The 19,878-nt window shown below is 41.2% G+C and overlaps 1 protein-coding gene across 8 annotated transcripts in view; it reads right to left on the bottom strand.

Moving 5' to 3' along the window:
• KLHL23 (kelch like family member 23) overlaps positions 1-19,878 on the bottom strand; it is a 55,809-nt gene that overhangs the window by 25,249 nt on the left and 10,682 nt on the right. For 3 of the 8 annotated variants that reach the window (XM_049712262.1, XM_049712261.1, XM_049712260.1), the window contains 4 exons: positions 17,362-17,825; positions 12,816-12,879; positions 4,752-5,966; positions 1,262-1,414 (listed from right to left, as the gene is read on the bottom strand). In XM_049712262.1, coding sequence (XP_049568219.1) covers positions 1,262-1,414; positions 4,752-5,966; positions 12,816-12,849 — 1,402 coding nt within the window. In that variant the 5' untranslated portion in view covers positions 12,850-12,879; positions 17,362-17,825. Of the gene's footprint in view, positions 1-1,261; positions 1,415-4,751; positions 5,967-6,860; positions 8,567-12,815; positions 12,880-17,361; positions 17,826-19,878 lie in introns of those variants that run through there. The other 5 variants (XR_007478399.1, XR_007478398.1, XM_049712259.1 and 2 more) reach the window with 3 other exon arrangements.

Genomic DNA, 19,878 nt, shown 5'->3' with positions numbered 1-19,878 from the left:
CGCTTATCGGTCATAGCACAGGTCAATGCAATCAAACTGCCTGACTTTGAATCCTGATCCACCACTTCCAAACTGTGTGACCTTGGCAAAGCTACTTATCCTTTCTAAGCCTTTACAAATATGTAAAATAGGGGTAAACAATACTTACACGATTGTAGTTAGAATTTAAGGTAATATTACATGCAAAGCACTCAGTCAGTACCTGACCTATGGAAAGTGCTCAAGGTTACCTATCATTATTACTCTCAGATGGTTCAAGCTCGTGAATTCCAACTATGCTCTCCAGTGACTCACACAGAAGCTGGATGCTATATGGAAAATGATTCAAAGTAGTATGGTGATATGGTGATATGAATCTTTCCTAATGAAAAAAACCTTAATCAGATGGCTTAGCCTTAACCAGGTAACTGTAACAGGTTTATCCTTCCCCCTGAGCTCTACCCAAAGAGACAAGTCAAAGAACAAAGGACACCACAGAAGGCAGGCCATTCTTTGTGGGTAGACAACTGTTAAGGCCAACACAGGGCCCTGCACATCACAGGAGTAAGTGTTTAATAGCTACTGAAACCCAGAAAGAACATGCTTCTAAAAAAAAAATCATTTCTTGCTGAACTGAATCAACAGGTATCCTTCCCAACTATTTCACAGACTAGTGGTTTTTAACTGTCAATAAAAATTGTGTTTTATACAATGCATGTAGTAAATGAAAGAAAGCATATAACTGAGGAATAGGAAACACAAAAAAAGAATATCATTAAAACAATTTATGGGGCTTCCCTGGTGGCACAGTGGTTGAGGGTCTGCCTGCCGATGCAGGGGACGCGGGTTCGTGCCCCGGTCCGGGAAGATCCCACATGCCGCGGAGCAGCTGGGCCCGTGAACCATGGCCGCGGAGCCTGCGCGTCCAGAGCCTGCGCGTCCGGAGCCTGCGCTCCGCAGCGGGAGAGGCCACAGCAATGAGAGGCCCGCGTACCGCAAAAAAAAAAAAAATTTATGAAGAAACTAATTCTTTTAACCACACAGACTTAAAATATGTGTCATGTAAAGACATTAGGGAAAGTATTTGTAGATGTCATCTAGTTGGAATAGCTAATTGTGATTATTGTTAGATGAACATGTGAATATTTTGAGCCTTTAATTATACCCATGTGTAGCCTACTACAAATTTAGCACTTTCTACTTCCAGCCCATTTTTAGCCATCTCTTATGCTGATAAGATGCATCACAACATCATGTACTATTTGAGACAGTAATTTGTTACCTGGATGTGGACTGGAGGTGATGAGGCTCCATTCATTGATATCTGAATTGTAGCTCTGGACCTTGTCATAGGTGCAGCTTCCTCTGTATCCGCAGTGGCCGCCAATGACGTAGATAACTTCATGTAAGACACAGGCAGTAGCATTTCCCACGCCTGTGTGTTAATTAAAATCACATCTTCAGATTGCTCTTTCATTCGGTTTTGCAATGAATATTGGACTAAGATTATTATTGCTTTTGTTATTATTGACAGTAGATGCAAGGCATTGTGCTAGATGCTATGAAGGATAGAAGAATAAAAAAAAAAAGGCTCCCTGCACCTTTTTTTAAAAGCGGTGAGACATTTACACAAATAATTAGAACACAGGGTAGAGAACGCCTATGAATGTTCAGAGCAAGGAGACACTGCTTTGACTAAGGGAATCATGGCAGGCAGTGGCAGAATTTGTCCTGGGCCTCAGTAGGTAGCCTTTGGCAGGCACAGGTGAGATGAAGCCATTCTAGGCAGAGGGAAAGGTGAGTGCTTATTGGACAATGTCACGTAGCTGAGTTTGATTCCCAGCACTTGGGCAGGGCAGGTGGCACACCTGGGGCTGTCGTGTGGGAATTAAAGCTGACGTGGTAAACTGAAGCCACACGGCAAAGGATCCTGATGCCCAACTAAGAAACATGGACTTAATTTAGCAGGACTTTTAAGGTTTTTCAAGAGAGGAAGGGGGGGACTACAGGAGTGGAAGGGCAAGAGTCAGAAAGAGCTAGGTATTGGCTCAGGTGCGAAGTACTGAGGGCCTGACTTTAGACTGGGCCTTGAGTCAGAGGGAAGGATACCAAGATATGAGACACCGGCAGAACAGATGGGCCTTGATGACTGACTGCGTCCAAGACAAACAAGACTCATTCTGAGGTCCTGAGCTTGGAAAACTGGGAAACACTGATGCCACAGAAAAATAAGGAAGAAATGGATTCAGCAGGGGAAGAAGACGTGAGGAAGAAAGATGAGGAGGCTCGTTTTAGTTGAAAATGTCAGTTTTAAGTCTTTCAACCAACTTTTTACTTAGCCTATTAGATGGGCCGGTGCAGTTCAATCTCCCTGTGCATTTCTACTCCAAAACAAGAGTGAGTTTATAAGCAGGGCAGTTATGATGAGGGGGAAAGAAAGTTAGGACTTTCTAAACAGCCGAGTATTTATTTCTTCTCTGTATACCCGTAAACTAAAAAAGGAAATGAATTTGAAATTTGACTCTGCCCAATTTAGGTGCTCATTACCAGGGAAAGCTCCTAGTTCACTTTATGGCTACCAAATAAAACAAACTGGGGAACATAGTGTTATCCTTTCTAGAGACAAATGGGAAACTTAAAGTTCAGCATGAGTCCACCCATCAGAACCAGTACTAGCAAAAAGTGCACATAACTGACAAAAGTGTTACCCTTCCCTGGGATGGTCAGATATAATCAGGAATCAAAACTTAAGTATAAAACTCTGGGGCTTCCCTGGTGGCGCAGTGGTTGAGAGTCCGCCTGCCGATGCAGGGGACACGGGTTCGTGCCCCAGTCCGGGAAGATCCCACACGCCGTGGAGCGGCTGGGCCCGTGAGCCATGGCCGCTGAGCCTGTGCATCCGGAGCCTGTGCTCCACAACGGGAAAAACCACAACAGTGAGAGGCCTGCGTACCGCAAAAAAAAAAAAAAGTATAAAACTCTGGAATTTCAGACCCAGCTGGGGAGTAGGGGAAGACTTCAGCATACGAGGGTCTTCCATTCCACTCAAGGCTAAGGCAAGAACACGTGTGGCCTTCTTTACAGTGGATACACCATTGCAGCATTTTCTTTTCAGAAAGCACTGTTTCGCACATGATTTAACAACATTTCAGTAAAGTAATACATTTCAATCCTCAAAGAAATATACTCTAAACTGAAGAACCACTGAAATTGTGATCTTATCATTAAGAAACAGAGGCAGAAATATATCCAGGTTTACAACAGCTGATAAAATATTTGAAGTTTCCTTGCTTCTTTTGTAGGAAAGGAGTCAGGACATTAAGAGCCACCCTGGGGAGAGGACTGGGGGAATTAGTAAATTGGGGGGGGTCAAGCTCTGGCAGAGTCAAAAACCAGAGCAGCTATTGCAGCAGGCATCAAGCCACCTTCTCCCAACCTGCCAACTACTTCGCAATCTTCGGACGTGCAGGAGAGCGGCTGTAATTGCATATGAAAGATATTTCTGCCCTGTCAAAGCTGACATGTTCTTCTATAAGATGTTCATGACTATAATGCCTAACACTTACTGAGTGCTTACTCTGTGCCAGGCACAGTTCTAAGCACTTCACATGAATAAGCTCAATTAATCCTTTCAGAACTAAGCTATGTAATATTGTGACCCCCATTGTACAGATGGCAAAACTGGGGCACAGGGAGATTAAACCATTTGCCCAAGCTCACCAGCAAGTGAGGTGAAAGTCAGGATTTGGATCCAGGCAGTCTGACTTCAGAAGCAGCATGTCTGGTCACAAGGCCATTCTGCCTCTCAGGCTTCCTGTTCTCATCCAAGAATCACACCGGGTCAGATTCCCAGACCAGGTCAGATTCCCACACCCCCACTAGCATTAAAAAAGAAACAGAAAGGCCTGGGAAGAAACATCTGGAATAAAATGACTCAAATTTGGTAACAACATACCAGTTTGTGTGCACCTCCCCAGCACCAATGAATAAATGTAATGAAATAAGTGAGATTCTAGCCTAACTTTTTTTACAGTGGGAGAGAAAGACAAGGCTAATCTAGTACCAAACACAGCAGAAAATACAGTGTTTATCAGACAGATGCTGAGATCCAATAGCCACTGTGTGGGCCACGTGTGGGAGGTAGGGGACCTTCCCCTCTCCTTTTCCCTCTAAGACAAGACTGGAATTCCAAAGAGCAGAGGTTGTTTGTCTCTAGTTTTTGAGAGAATGTAAGTTGTTACACCCTATAGGGACCAAACCTTTCAAGGTTTTAATGAAAGACCTTTTCAAAGACAGATGATCAGATGATGAGAGGAAAAAAAGCTGAATATTTAAAAGCAGAATCAAAAAGCTTCAATGTCAAGAGCAAGCAAAAAAATAGAAAATTAAACATGAATAAAACTACCCAGCTTTCTCTTTTCATTTAGCCTTTGATTTAAATATAAATTCTTAAGACTCAAAGCAAGATGTAGATTCAAAACAGGCTGTAGAATAAGAAAAATGAATTATACTGTTTTCTTATATAAATAATATTTCTTTTCTAGCCTGGGTAGCATACTCTGATCATATAACTCTCAGTCAAGTTGGGGACTGCTATACTATATTTTCACTTGGAACATTCTGTGTAACATTATTTGTATAAGCCACTATAGTTCCTAGGTAGCACGCCAAAGTGATAAATTCTTTTTAATGTTATCTGTGAGAGAACTGAGAGATCCTTGGCCTAACCTCAAACACCTAAAAATTACAGAATAAACACAATCTGCACTTACCTTTAATCATGTTTGCAATAGGAATCCATTTCTCTTTTAATGGATCATAGAACTCGGCCTCTTCTGCTGGAGCCCCTTTTCTGTAACCACCTAAAGCATAGACACAGCCACCCAAGGTGACTGCACAGTGGTAATACCTGGCATTGAGCATTGGCAAACCTTCTGTCCATTCATCACTTTCACTGTTATAGATCCACACTGTGTCAAGAGCTTCTATGTTATCCGTTCTGTAACCTCCAGTTACATAAATATTGGGTCCCAAACATGTAACACCATAGCTCTCCCTAGTGTAATCTGGTATTTCTGCTCCCTGGATCCAAACATTTGTCAAAGGATCCCATACGTGCACCTCTGATAAAGGATGCCAGTAATAGCCTCCAATGATATACATTGTGGCTGTGGACCTCTGAGAAATCTCTTTATGCATGGGATTCAAAGCATTGTATATGAGAGATCGGATCTTATTTTCGGTTAACAGGCAGCTTCTTTGAAGGCCCAAAGCTGTTTTTAAATACACTGGATCTATATCTATGTTGATATAGCTTAGTAGATTATACAGGCACTCAATTCGATTTTCTACATCATGAGCAGTCCACTTGATAACTGGCTCTATGACAGCTTCTTCTTTCCAAACACTGAGATTCTTTCTGGACAAGATAAAGAGAAACTTTTCAAGGCTTATTTCCAGAAATTCTTCTTGTTGCCATACTTCCTTAAACCTTGAGCATAGAATTCTTCGAGATTCCTTCTCTAGTTCTGGACACACGTGAAATTCTGCAAAGGAGTGCATTCCAATACAATTATCAATATCCAAGTGCCTTACCAAAAACTGCTCACATGCTTTCTTTACTGAAAGGAATTGTAGCAGATCTGCTGCTTCAAGCAGGCTTTGAACATTTCTTTTAGTTATCTCAATTTGGGACGTGTACGCATAATTTACAAGGCCTTCCAAGATATCATGTTGGATGCCAGAGATTTTAATTTTATTTTTAAATTTTTCTTTCATGTCAGCTGTGAACATTGCTTTAAAATAATTGCTGCAAGCAGCTAAAACAGCTCGGTGACAATGGAAGATTATGCCTGAAGGACACTGAAGGGTAATATCAGTAAATAATCCATCCAAGTAAAATGTTTTGAATGCATCCAGAAAATCCACTGGATGTGTCGAATCCTTGAAAAGGTAAATATAATCTTCTTGTCCTTTTAGAGCCATGGCTGCAATAAATATGAAACAATAAACGTGTTTTCAATTGTGCGCATTACCTCATAATCAATGCTAAATATTCCTGTCATTATAATGATTGATTAGCATCGAATATACAAAACTAGACTAAGTTCAGCACTCTGTCACAAATGCAAGATGTGGACACACTATTTCATAATTTATATGATGGTCAATTTCAATGCAGGGTAGCTCGGAGTCTGATATGAGGCCCCCGGATTGCTCAGGGGTCCTTTCGAGAAGAAATATTGATTTGCTACCCCATTCACCCAGTCTCCGAAATCTGCCCCGAGCTGCCGGTCCTACAGAGAGCCCCCACTTGGCAAACCAAGTGTCCAAGAGGTCACCCCACTCGAGGCTGGACCTTGGCCGTCTCGGCTCGGCCCCAACTCAACCTTTTCCCCGAGTTCCGTCTCCCTTACAAGTCGAATCGAGATGCCAGGAAAAGGGATGATCGAAATATAACTGGATAGAAGAAATCTCGGAAAAGGGAAATCCTGTGCCTTTCTGCTCAAGGAAGAACGGAAAGGAAAACGGCCGGACGGCGGCCCCTCCATCCGCGTGCCCCCTCCACGGCTGCCGCAGGGCTTTCCGCGCGCCGCGCGCCCGGCCCCCGGCCAGCGTTTCCGCCCGGAGACCGCCCCGCCCGGGGGCCTGGCATGGGGACTCGCCTCGAGGGCGCCGCGCGCTGCCGCCGGGTCGGGCGCCCGCGTCCCTCCACCTCGGGACGCCGCACAGGTGTGGGGAGGGCGCCGCTGACGGCCCCGTGCTCGGCCCGGCCCGCCGCCCGCGCGGCCATTGTCTCCGCGCCTCTGCCGCGGGCTGGCCTCGCTCCCCCGCGCCCGGCCCCGCTAGCTCCCCGCCGGCTGGCCTTGCCCCGCACTCACCTCCCGCGGCGGCTCCGGGTCGCGCTGCGGACCCGCGGGCTAGCGGCGAGCGGGGGCGGGGGCGCCTCCGGACCCTCTGACCATCTTTGGAAGAGGCGCGGCGGAGGCTGCCTGCTAGTGCAGCTCCAGCCCACAAGCGGCTCCTATTTTGGTGCCCCGGCTGCTCCCCGCCTCCAACCGAACGGCCCCCCACGCGCCTGGGGCGCGGGGCAGCTCGCGGGAACTCCCGGCTGGCGGGGCCGCGCTGCGGGCAGGGGCGGGGTGGGCGCGCGGGTGCGTGGCTGCGGCCCCTCCCCGGCGGGCTCCCAGGCAGCAGGTGGGACGGCTTCCCGGAGGAGACAGCCCGCGCTGCTAGCTTCTGCACTTCTCCCGGGACCTGTCCCCCATCCCCACCCCACACACAGACACTGCCGAGCGTTTTCTCTCTAGACAAACGCTCTAAGTCCTGAATTAGGACCATATATGGGGGCTGGGGGGCCCCCTTTTCCCTCTTTCAGTAGCTCTCCCCAGCCCAGGCCCTAATGGTGGAGTGGAATTGGGGGTCGGGGTTGGAGAGACTGCAGCAAACTTAAAGGTCTGGGGTTCAGGTTGCCTTCAAAATGCTAGAAGTAGTTGCCGCTTTCCCACGAACTCCATCCTGCCCCCAGCAGAGCACTCTGGAGGAGTGCTGGGGAAGCCCCTGGGCCTGATGTGTACACTGTGGGTTAACTTGGAGCTTTCAGAAAAACTGAGAGCAGCCAGGGCCAGGGATTCAGGTTACAGTATTTAGAACAGAGTAGCTGGAAGGAGCAGCCTCCAGCCTTTCTTCCTGGTGGCAGCCAGTCCAATCAAGACGTACATATGCTACACCACAAAGTTCATGTTCTTGTTCCTACAAAAGGCAATATCAAATATTTTCATTTACCATTCATTCATATGCAAGATTTTACTGAGTGCCTAGGCACTGGTAATAGCGTGGTGAAAGATGGTCCATAGCTCGCGCGGAGTTTATAGTCTAGCCAGCTTAAGGGAGGAAGGAGACCAGGATGAAAGGAACACCAGAGGCCCAGTGTGTTTCTCAGAATATGGTCTGAGAGACAATATACAAACAGACAATGGCCAGACTGTATATGACAAAAGAACTCTGAACCACATAAGAAGTCCAGGAAGCCAAACCACAACTTCTGCAGCAATTGCACCAGAACAGTAAGGAGGTGGTCAATGACTGCCAACTTCCCTATTTTTACCCCTACTTTCAAGTTGGGACCAGTCAGAGAAAGCCAAATATGCTCCCCATACCAATCACATAAAATACTGATTCTAGTAGCTGGACTCCAGCTTTCCCAGGCCAACAACTTCCAACGTATACCTGAGACCTTCCCCTTTTTTCCACTTTTATAAAGCTTTCCCGCTCCCCTATCTGCCTTTGAGCTTCTATCAAAGGCAAATGATGGTCCTGACTCTCTTGCTATAGCAAGATCTGAATAAATGGCCTCCGTTCTCATTTGGGTGATTTTATTTTAATGCCACATGTCAGACCACCTCAACTGAATTATGTGGGATACTAGAATCTGCATTCTAGTCAAGGGCATCAGGTGATCCTTTCGCACAATTAGAAGAACATACTGTTGGGGACTTCCTTGGTGGTCCAGTGGGTAAGATGCCGCGCTCCCAATGCCGGGGGGTGGGGTTCGATGCCTGGTTGGGAAACTAGATCCTGCATGCATGCCACAACAAAGATCCTGAAGTGCCACAACTAAGACCCGGTGCAGGCTAAATAAATACATATATTTTTTTTAAAAAAAAAAGAAGAAGAAGAACGTATGTTGGACCCAAAATGGAAGAAAAATGAAAGGTTTACTATCTCAACATCTGGTAAACAGTTTAGTAGAGAAGAAAAGTATATGAGATTTTGTTTCAGGGTTAAGATTCTTCTCTGCCACTTATCTAATCATGTAGCTTAACTAAACTTCTCTGATCCTGAGTTTTCTGACTTCTTGTAAAACAGAAAATATCAGTACTTTCTCAACTAACATAAGGATATTGGAAAGATAAAATTATGACGGTGAAAGCACTTAGGATGTGGTATATAAATGTTAACTATTATAATGAAAGGATATTTACACTTAATTCTCCATTACAACCTCAATTTGGAAATTAATATCTTATTAACATTTCTTCAAAAATCATGAACTTTGTAGTTAACTGTAATTACAGACACTTTGTCCTTCATGGATAGTGATGTTATTGTTGGTGTTGTCATTCAAGGACACAATTGCGATTGATTGAAGATGGGGCATTCTTTCCATGGTTGTCATTGAAGTGTGGCAATGGCTGTTTGTGGCTATGGTGCCAAGTTTGATGTATAGTAAATATAGGCTCTACCTAACTCAGAGGAGGGGCTTCTAGAATCATAACAGCATGTAATAAATGATTCTCGAATAACGGAATTCACTATATTGTCATTTGTTCTGTTATTTCAGATTGCTGCAGAACCCAATTCATACTTTTGCTTCCATTGCCTGATGTTCCCTGGTTGTGAATTATTGCTTAAAAGTGTATATGGGCTATACGTCAATTATATCTCAAAAAAAAAGACCCCAAAAAGTGCATATCAGTATGTATTAGACTGCTTCAACCTGCCAAGAGAAGAGAAGGTCCTGAAGGGTATGGGCAGGAGCAGTTCCTCTTTACCACATGCTTTATCAAAAAGACCACTGCAAATGCTAATAGATTTGATGCACTCAGAAACATGTAATTAGCATTCATAAGTTAAATAAATTAATGACACTGTTCAAGAAAACAAGTGTGCCATCTGCAAATCCAAGTCTTAGGGAAATAAAGAGCCACCGTGGAGATGAAACATAAAGACTCTTGGCAGATACTGAGCTTGGCATGGAGTTGGAGTCCTTTTGACATCATACTGGGCTTTTCAAAAGACTTGGTTTCCAAAAATAACTATTTTATTTGTTGTTTTTACCTTATTAATACATCTTTCCACTAAGTATTGCTATGTCATTAAATGTTCGGTATGCTAATTGTGATAATCATGATCAATATATGTAAATGTGCCAGTATATACAGAAAATTTTGTGTACTTCATTTAACGTACTGGATAGAACAAGTTGGTGTTAAGTAAAAAAAAAAAATAGGTATAATTTATAAGGCCACCACATACAGCTGAGTTAAGTTGTGCACTGCATAATTCCAGCTCATTCCATTCAAGTAGAGTGCCATGTGAACACTGTCTCAGGAGTTGTACAGTATACAACCAGCACAGGTAGGTATATGTGGCTGCCTTGGAGTTGCTATGTCTTGGCAAAGCCTTTTTGGTATGCTTCTGGGAAAATAAAGAAAACATTCTGATGACTGGGTAACAAGTGCTTTCACAAGTCAGAATGTTTCCAATTCCTTGTTTTCAACAAAAGTTAAAGAGCATTTTTTACAAATAACTGGGAAAGAATCCACAAAATGAGTGGCAATGCTATAATAAAATTCCTCTCATTCCCATCTAGTTGTCTATGTGAACACATTTTCTCAGGGATTATATCTATAGAAATGAAAAACAGGAATATTACTGATCCTAAACTCTGTCTCATGCCAGCAGAAAACAATACTCAGCCAAAGATATATGGTCTCAATGAAAGGAAAATAGCCCAATTCATCAGACTGAAATAATTTTTGATAAATTTTTACTTTTGATTTAAACATATTTATGTTGTGTCAATTATAGTAATAATTGTAATGTTAATCAGCTCAGAATTTTTTTACTACTTAAGAATCAAGGACATAAAACAGTTAAAATTCTAATTTGTGTACATTTTTGTTGCAGAGAAGCTTAAGAGGTGACTAATAAAAGATTTTCAAGTATAAAAATACATGGACAATCTTTTCTTTGAATGTTTCCAATATGCATAAATTTCAGTTACCACCATTTTGTTAAATAACACCAATCCTTCAAACAGAGTTCAGATTTCAATTACTATGGTAAATTAACTGTGAATAATTGCATAAAATAGAAATTTCGCCCTCTAGCTCTTCAGTCCACAAATCACTACATAAATAACAGATGAGCATCAAGGTCAGTGACCCATCATGTCTCTTCTTTCAAAGTCCTTGGTGATTGGTCACTGTGCATCTCTTATTCAGTTCACATTCGGACAACAAAGCTTGTGGTTGTCTTACCTCCTGTCTTCCAGTGATAAATCTACATAGTATTTTACAAAAATAGATGACAGAGAGAGGGCATTGGCCAACAAAAATGAAAATGTAGCAAAGAATTAAAAGTGATAATGCCAAAAGTGGAATTTGAGTTGAACAGAATGAAGTTCTAGAAGAAGTAGATGAGCATGGGAATGTTGACAGTGCCACCAGTGAAGAGACTTTAGATCTGCAGCCAGCTGACTTTGGTGCAGGTGAACTTTGTGACTTAAAGAGGACAGTGGTTGTTGACAAAGCGGATAATGATGTCCTAGAAGAAGTAATACTGGCAAAAAAATTTCATTTTAAAAGAACTCTTGGAGGACTTTCCTGGTGGCGCAGCGGTTAAGAATCTGCCTGCCAATGCAGGGGACACAGGTCTGAGCCCTGGTCCGGGAAGATCTCACATGCCGTGGAGCAACTAAGCCCATGCACCACAACTACTGAGCCTGCACTCCAGAGCCCGCGATCCACAACTACTGAAGCCCGCGCGCCTAAAGCCTGTGCTCCGCAATGAGAGGAGCCACCACAATGAAGCCCTTGCACTGCAACGAAGAGTAGCCTCCGTTCACCGCAACTAGAGAAAGCCCACACGCAGCAGCAAAGACCCAACGCAGCCAAAAATAAATAAATAAATTTATTTTTAAAAAAATGCAAAGGATAAAATGTTGGAAGCTGATCCAAACTTAGAAGTATGACAATTCACTAAGTCATAGAAAGATGATCACTCTGTATTGTAAGTTACAGGACAAAAAGAAGACGGTGAAAACTGTTTACTCTTAAGTTTTTTACAGAAAAATAAAATACTTTCATTTCCAATGTTTCTAATTGCAGTGTACTAAGTAAATATTGGTCTTACGGTTTTTCATTTTCCTATACATTTATAACTGGCAGTAAGACAGTTTTTAATGTTCTGACAAAAAATTTAAAGGTCACAGGACAATCACAATTGTTCCTACTGATTTTTTTTTTTTTTTTTTTGCGGTATGTGGGCCTCTCACTGTCGTGGCCTCTCCCGCTGCGGAGCACAGGCTCTGGACAGGGAAGCCCTGATTTTGTGTTTTGATCATGGTATATCCCCAGTTCATTCTGGTATTCCTAGAACAGCGTCTGCCACATAACAGGTACTCAATAAATATTTTTTTATACCAGTGAAACTATGAGTAGATTAAAAGTAAGACTTTCAGGAGCTTCCCTGGTGGTGCAGTGGTTAAGAATCCGCCTGCCAATGCAGGGGACACGGGTTCGATCCCTGGTCCGGGAAGAACCCACATACCACGGAACAACTAAGCACGTGCACCACAACTACTGAGCCTGTGCTCTAGAGCCTGTGAGCCACAACTACTGAGCCCACACGCCTAGAGCCCGTGCTCCACTGCAATGAGAAGCCTGCGCACTGCCACGAAGAGTAGCCCCCGCTCACTGCAACTGGAGAAAACCTGCGTGCAGCAACGAAGACGCAACACAGCCAAAAATAAATAAATAAGTGTTTTTTTAAAAAAAGTAAGACTTTCAGAATTTTCTTTAAAAACTTGCTCAGGGCTCATAGTTCTCTAAGACATTATATAAATGACTTAATCTGCAGACACTGCCCTCCTGTACCACATGATCTAAAAGTTTTGTGCTTTTTTTCATTTTCAAATTCAAAGCATCCGGTTTATCTATCCCTTCCTTTTCGTTCTCTCTGACAGCACGCTTATTGGGTCTTTATCACTTGGCTTACTGCAAGATTTCTCTGTGTCAGTCTCTCCCCGTTCCTCCCAAGCTGTACAATACCTTTCATCCTCCCCAAACAGCATTTTCTTGACATCACTTCCCTTTACTTGCTCCTAAGAGGTACCTGGAAGAAATTCAAATTCCATTGATTAGCTTTCAAACCCGTCCATAAATTGGCCAAATCCTACTTACAAAGCTTGATTCCACTACTCCCCAGTTTAAACCCTTAACTTCATCAGGCCAGCCACATCATCACTATCTCGAGAATACGCTGTGCTCACCCCCATTGTGGCTCACATTATTCCCTTCATCTGGGAAGCTCTATCAAGTCCTTTCCATTTTTCCAAGTCCTGTCCATCCCTTAAGGTATAGATCACAATCTACCTCTTTCATAAAGCTTCTCTTATATGACAATTAATCAATTGACTGAGTACACAGTACAATACTATATGGTCATCTAGTCCTTCCTTGACTTAAGTACTTTTTGTTTATGCTAATTACTAATATGCTTTATGAATCTTACTTGGGAATTATGAATTACATATGTATATGTCCCACCTCTTTAAAAGCATTTGTAAATGCTTTGAAGGACATCATTGTTTGTAAGACATAGCCCTACACTTATACTTCCACAAGTTTTTGTTTTGTTTGTCTTCTTGCACATAGTAGACCCTCAAAATATTTGTTTACTCTAGTATTTTTATCCCCCCAAATTGTGCAATAGGATATTTTTTCTGGATTTAAACCTGAAAAGGGCTAAATTGTTAATAAATCCCTGAAAGAACATACTCTCATATTTAACTGAGGATAACAAAATATTGCATGGACCAAGCTGTGAGAACAGTTGAGATTCTGATATGTAACAAAATCCTGAATATGACTGTAAAGTGGTAGAAAAAAATGTGAAGGAGCAAGTTTTCCAGTTTGCACTGATTATAAAATCCTATGCGGCAAATGGTAGTTTAATTGCAAATATTTTTTTACTAGTTGTTTAGACATACAACTGAAAATTTATTTTTGAATATAAAAGACTAATTTTTTACTAAGTAACATCTTCCATAAACAATGGGAGTTTCTAAGAATTTCTGTTAGGAAACATTTACGTTAATATTTTGTTTCCATGTGAACTATCATCACACAGACATCAGTTTGTATGACATAAGTAAGATAGATTTAGTTTTTGGCCCAGAATATATTATTCCATAAGCCCTTATAGAGCATATCAAAAAATCTCTCTACAACAGAACTATCACATTGTCCACCTGAAAAAAGAAACCCATCAGGGAGCACAAAATGATAGGGTATAAGGTAAAAGAGTTAAGGCAATTAATTATTATTTATATATTCCCTACAACTGGTCTCATCTAAAGATGTACTGTGAGGTTATTAGGTCAGTAAAGGACTCTCCCTCTAATATTCTGGAAAAAAAAAAAGCATATCTCATAATAGGGGCAGAAAGTGGCTATAAATTCCAGTCCCATTATCACACTATTAACAGAACTACTGTGGGAATGTAAATTGATACAACCACTATGGAGAACAGTATGCAGTTTCCTTAAAAAACTAAAAACAGAACTACCATATGACTCAGCAATCCCACTACTGGGCATATACCCTGAGAAAACCATAATTCAAAAAGAGACATGTACCACAATGTTCATTGCAGCACTATTTACAATAGCCAGGACATGGAAGCAACCTAAGTGTCCATCGACAGATGAATGGATAAAGAAGATGTGGCACATATATACAATGGAATATTACTCAGCCATAAAAAGAAACGAAATTGAGTTATTTGTAGTGAGGTGGATGGACCTAGAGTCTGTCATACAGAGTGAGGTCAGTCAGAAAGAGTAAAACAAATACCATATGCTAACACATATATATGGGATCTAAAAAAAAAAAGGTACTGATGAACCTAGTGGCAAGGCAGGAATAAAGACGTAGAAATAGAGAATGGACTTGAGGACACGGGCCGGGGGGGTGGTAAGCTGGGGCGAAGTGAGAGTAGCATCAACATATATACACTACCAAATGTAAAATAGATAGCTAGTGGGAAGCAGCAGCATAGCACAGGGAGATCAGCTCGGTGCTTTGCGATGACCTAGAGGGCTGGGATAGGGAGGGTGGGAGGGAGACGAAGAGGGAGGGGATATGGGGATATATGTATATGTATAGCTGGTTCACTTTGTTGTACAACAGAAACTAACACAGAATTGTGAAGCAATTATACTCCAATAAATATCTATTAAAAAAGAAAAAAACAGAACTACTCTTCTCAGTCTGGTGCCTGCCTTCAGTTGCCCTATTGATATATCAGCTGTCCCTTGGAAGCTGCTTATGAGACCATAAATGAAAATCTTCTCTAACTCTCCTTCAGGGCTAGTATTAACAAGGAGCTAAAAAATTCAAATGCTATAAAACTAAATGAATATGTAGGCATATCAGATATAACATTTTTTTAAAAAGTAGAATAAAGATGTAATTATAACTTGTTCTGTAAAAGACTACAGTTGCACTACGAAAGCAGGTTTAAACTAATAGATTTGTGCCACAGTACATATAATACCTGGGTAGGGAAAGAAGTCTAATATGTATCTAACACAGGAAGGAAGTGATTGAGTTAGGCATCAACAATATTTATTAAACACTCAGGTGGTGATTGCTATGATGTGACAAGGCTGTGGACTTGGTGATAAGGAAATTATTACCTGGGGGGAAATATTTTGGATCTGTGGCTTTAAGAGTAGTGGTATTCTGTACGTACAATATCTCTTCACTTGATCCACAAATAAAACATATGGACTTTTAGGCATTAAGTAGTTCTCAAACAGGGATTATTGGCAAAGTCTAGAGATGTTTTTGGTTGTCACAACTTGCCAGGAGGACTGCTAATGGCATCTAGTGAGTAGAGGTCAGGAATGTTGCTATCCTACAAAGCGCAGGAAACACATATTCCTCCCCCAGCCCCCAGCAAGAAATTATCCAGCCTAAAAGTCTATAGTGCCAAAGTCAAGAAAGCCTATACCAGGTCCCGCTCTAGCAGTTAATTTCTGTGTCCAGTAATTCCTCTTTGGTGATCAAGTGCATAGGAGCTGGGTTAGGCTATCCTGTGGCAAGTAAGTCTGCACATCATCACATTTTGGCTGCTCATTTAGAGGGCCAGGTTGGACTCAGTTTTAGGGTTGAATTGACTTTCAGATTATTTCTATGGCACCCAGACTTGACCTATAAGCCAGGCAAGATTGCTTTCTGGCTTTTATTGTCCTTATAGGAAATGGTGCTAGATTCAGCAGGTTAGGCAATCAAGAGGCATCTAAATATTTGAAGTATTTCATCTTTGAGTGTATTAGAAAAACGAATCTCAACTCCCACCCCAGACCGATTGGAAACAATTTGCATTTTAACATGATCCACAGAGAAGCACTGTTCTAATATACATTGAGGAAAAAAGGAAGAGAGAAGAAAGACAATGCTTATATGAGCAAAATGAGATAGATAACCAGTGTCTTGATCCTTGAATATAGTACTGTGTCCAGTTCAGGGACAATCTTACAGAGGACCGTCAGTAGGTCAGAGGAGAGTTATGAAAATAAAAACTGCTTTCTGAGGATCAGATAAGGAAATCATAGTTATTTAGCTCAAAGACAAGAAAACTAAGCAACATGAAGAGTTCAATCTTGTGATCTATTAATATGCTAAAAATTAAAAGGCTGACCCCCAAATGGTTTTGTGGTAAAATGAAAACCTCCTTCTAAAGGCCTTAAAAATAGGATGACTTAACTTTACTTAGAGGATAGATTTTAAAAGCTCTTTGTAGCAAAACCTAGAAAGCACTTAAATTCATAATGATTTTAGAATTACAGAATTTTAGAACTGGAAGGTAGTTAGGGATAAAACTCACTCAGTCTAGTCATTTTACAGAAAATAAAATGAATTCCAGAGAAGAAAAATAATTCACCAAAGTCACAGAGCAACTTAGCAGTTAGAGCTGGGACTAGAATTCAGGTCTCTTGACTCAACATCACCTAGTTTGAAGAATTCTTTTATTACTTAGTTCTGTGACCTCACCAAGCTTGTTTTCTTATATAAAAAATTGGAGAAATATTCCTATTTTGAAAGATTTTAAGATAAAATGAGTTTATACTTAAATTATGTATGTAGTAATGCTTATCCCTTCCTAATATACTAACCATGTCACACTTCAGTACTGTCCTCTTATTTTACTATAGGAGTTCCTTAAAGGACAGGGATCTTTCCTCTCTCCCTCCCTCCCTTCCTTCCTTCCTTCCTCTTTACAATTCTATCAATTTTTTACCTCTTCATTCCATTTAAATTGCAAAAAATGTGAATTTAGATTTAAGATTTTAATCTTAAACAATATTTATTAATACAGGTAAATACTTATAGTTTTAAGTGGCAAAAGCAATATAACAATTATAAGAATAATCCATCTACGTCAAAGAGCACATATATATACATATACACCTATATGCATATATACACAGACACACACACACATACATATATACAAACACCCTTGGAGAAAATTCTGAAAGGATTTGGTGTATGGTGACATTATGAGCAATCAGTTTGCAAATGTTACCCAAGCAGTGAAGAAGCACTGGAGCCTTTGGACTGTAAGCAGTTCTTGGTAAAGCTTTTATCTGGAAGTTGCTGGAGAAGGTCTGGGCACAGATCTGGCTTCATGTGTGACCTGTGCAACCAGAAGGCCCCACTCTTGGTTTAATGCTTTGCTGTCTTGAAATTCTTAATAATCTTTGAACAAGAGGTGCCTCATTTTCACTGTGTTCTGGGTCTCTCAAATTATGCGGTCAGTCCTGTCTGAGCAGCTCAGCTCTGGCCCATTCACTGGTAGATGGTTGCAGGGTGCGCTCTATCTCTCAGGAGGTCTTGATTTCTTTAAATTTGTTTTTCTTTTTAAAAAAGTACAGTCATATTATAAAAAATTAGAAGATGAATTAGCAGAAAAAATTAAGTCATCCTCGAAACTCTCAAAGGCAGAGACATTTTCATAAGCATCTCTTCATACATCACGATGTTCAGTGTCTAGTCAGAAGAATAAAAAGCGATTCATTACTTTAGAGTATGAATTGCCAAACATAATTACAAAATAGGTATGTGTATGAAAATTAGGCAATTCCTTGAGATTAGCTTTTGTGTTAGTTTTTTATTGCTGTGTAACAAATTACTACAAATTTAGCAGTTTAAAACAACACAAAAACATTGTCACAAATATCTGTAGGTCAGAAATCTGGGCATGGTGTGAGTGGGTTCTCTGCTCAGGGTCTCACCAGGCTGAAATCAAGGTGCCAGCCTGGGCTGTGTTTCTCATCTGGGGCTCACAGTCCTCTTCCAAACTCAAATGTTTGGTGGTAGAATTCGTTTCCTTGCAGTTAATTGTAGGATTGTGGTCCCTGTTTCTTTGCTGGCTGTCAGCCAGGGGCTGCTCTCAGCTCCAGAGGCTGTCAGCATTCCTTACTATATGCCTTCTTCCATCTTTAAACCAACCATGGCACGTTGAATCTTTCTTGGGCTTTGAATCACTGACTTCCTTTTCCGCTACCAGCCAGGAAAACTCTCTGCTTTTAAAGGGCTCCTGTGTTTAGGTCAGGTCCACCGGACAATCTATTTTAAAGTCAATTGTGCCATAAAACATAACCTAATCATGGTAGTAAAATACATCAGATTCACAGTACTGGGTATTATGCTCGGCATGTACACAAGGGTGTGGGAAATCTCAAGGGACCGTTTTAGAATTCTGCCTACCACGGCTATCCTAGAATCTCGTGTGAAGAACACGAGGTTCCTCTACCTCTCTATTCAATAGTCTTCTTCAATTCCCATTTTTAACTCTAGCATCTCTATTTTATAAGTTCACAGTTCAGCACAGTAAAACTGGTCACAAAGAATTTGCTTAGCTATGAGGGGAACACAAAGATTCTTTTGTTTTCAAAGGAAAAATTTTAGAGAACAAGAGTCTTACATTTTATTGCAAAAAGCCTAGTGTGTATCAATATATTTGTTTCATTAACTCTAACATAATCTAATGAGAAAATAAGGCACATATTAAATTTAGATATGCTTACATTTTAAAATAAAAATTAAGACCAGATTATCTAGAAAGAATAAAACATAAGATTTAGAAAAGATTAACACAATTTAATGCCAACATGTTTGTATCTTCCATATATGAAGTACTCAGGAAAAAGATAAGCAGAACACAAGACCCTATAGATAAATGAGCAAAGGACATGTCCAGACATTTAAAAAGAGGAAACAGAACAGACTAAAAGCTGGACTTCAGTGAACTAACATTGAGTGCATCGTATGTGTGTGAGGTGTTGGCATATATGACAAGTACAGGGCTGCTATTCAGACACAGGAACTGTTATGTCTGTGGCCAGAATCCATTCTTGTTTGGTGCTTCTGTTCTGATTGGTTGGTGCCTGTATTGCAGTGGTTGCATGTCGCAACTAAAGATCCCCCATGCCGCAAAAAAGATCCCAAGTTCCACAACTAAGACCTGGTGCAGCCAAATAAATAAATAAATAAAATTGAAAAAAAAAAGAAACTTGAGGTGTTGAGAGGCTAGTAATTTACCCAATCCAGGGCTAGAATTCAAATTCAGGTCTTTTAATCTAGAGCAGAGCTTTTAATCACCATGTTACATTAGGAATGAAAAATGAGATACTACAATTTCTGTTCCTGGAGGAACTGGGACTGGACTAACCATTCCACTGTAAACAATAAGAAAACTGGACAAAGTATATGAAATAGCAGTTTTCAGGCACTGGACAACAGGCAGTGCAGGAATGTGATCCCTGAGAGAAGGGAAACAGATGAAGTGAGCCCTATAATTGCCTGCATTTTTGCCTGGAGACATTTCACAGCCTGAGGTGCAGGGAGGGAGAATCCCAAGCGGACCATGGTAGTCTCACCGAGTTGAGGAGATGGAGATAAGTTTGGGGAGGCACAATTGGCTTTTTGTAGGACAGAGCTAAATGGAGAGAGAGTTTCAGAAATCTGGAAGAGGGGTTGTCCCCATGAGTCTATGGCTGGATACTAAGACACATGCATAGGGTGAAATACTATAAGTCTG

This window comes from Orcinus orca, chromosome 7 (assembly GCF_937001465.1).
Source record: "Orcinus orca chromosome 7, mOrcOrc1.1, whole genome shotgun sequence".
Classification (NCBI taxonomy): domain Eukaryota; kingdom Metazoa; phylum Chordata; class Mammalia; order Artiodactyla; family Delphinidae; genus Orcinus; species Orcinus orca.
The sequence above is the reverse complement of the archived record's forward strand: the minus strand, read 5'-3'. Positions and strand labels throughout refer to the sequence as shown.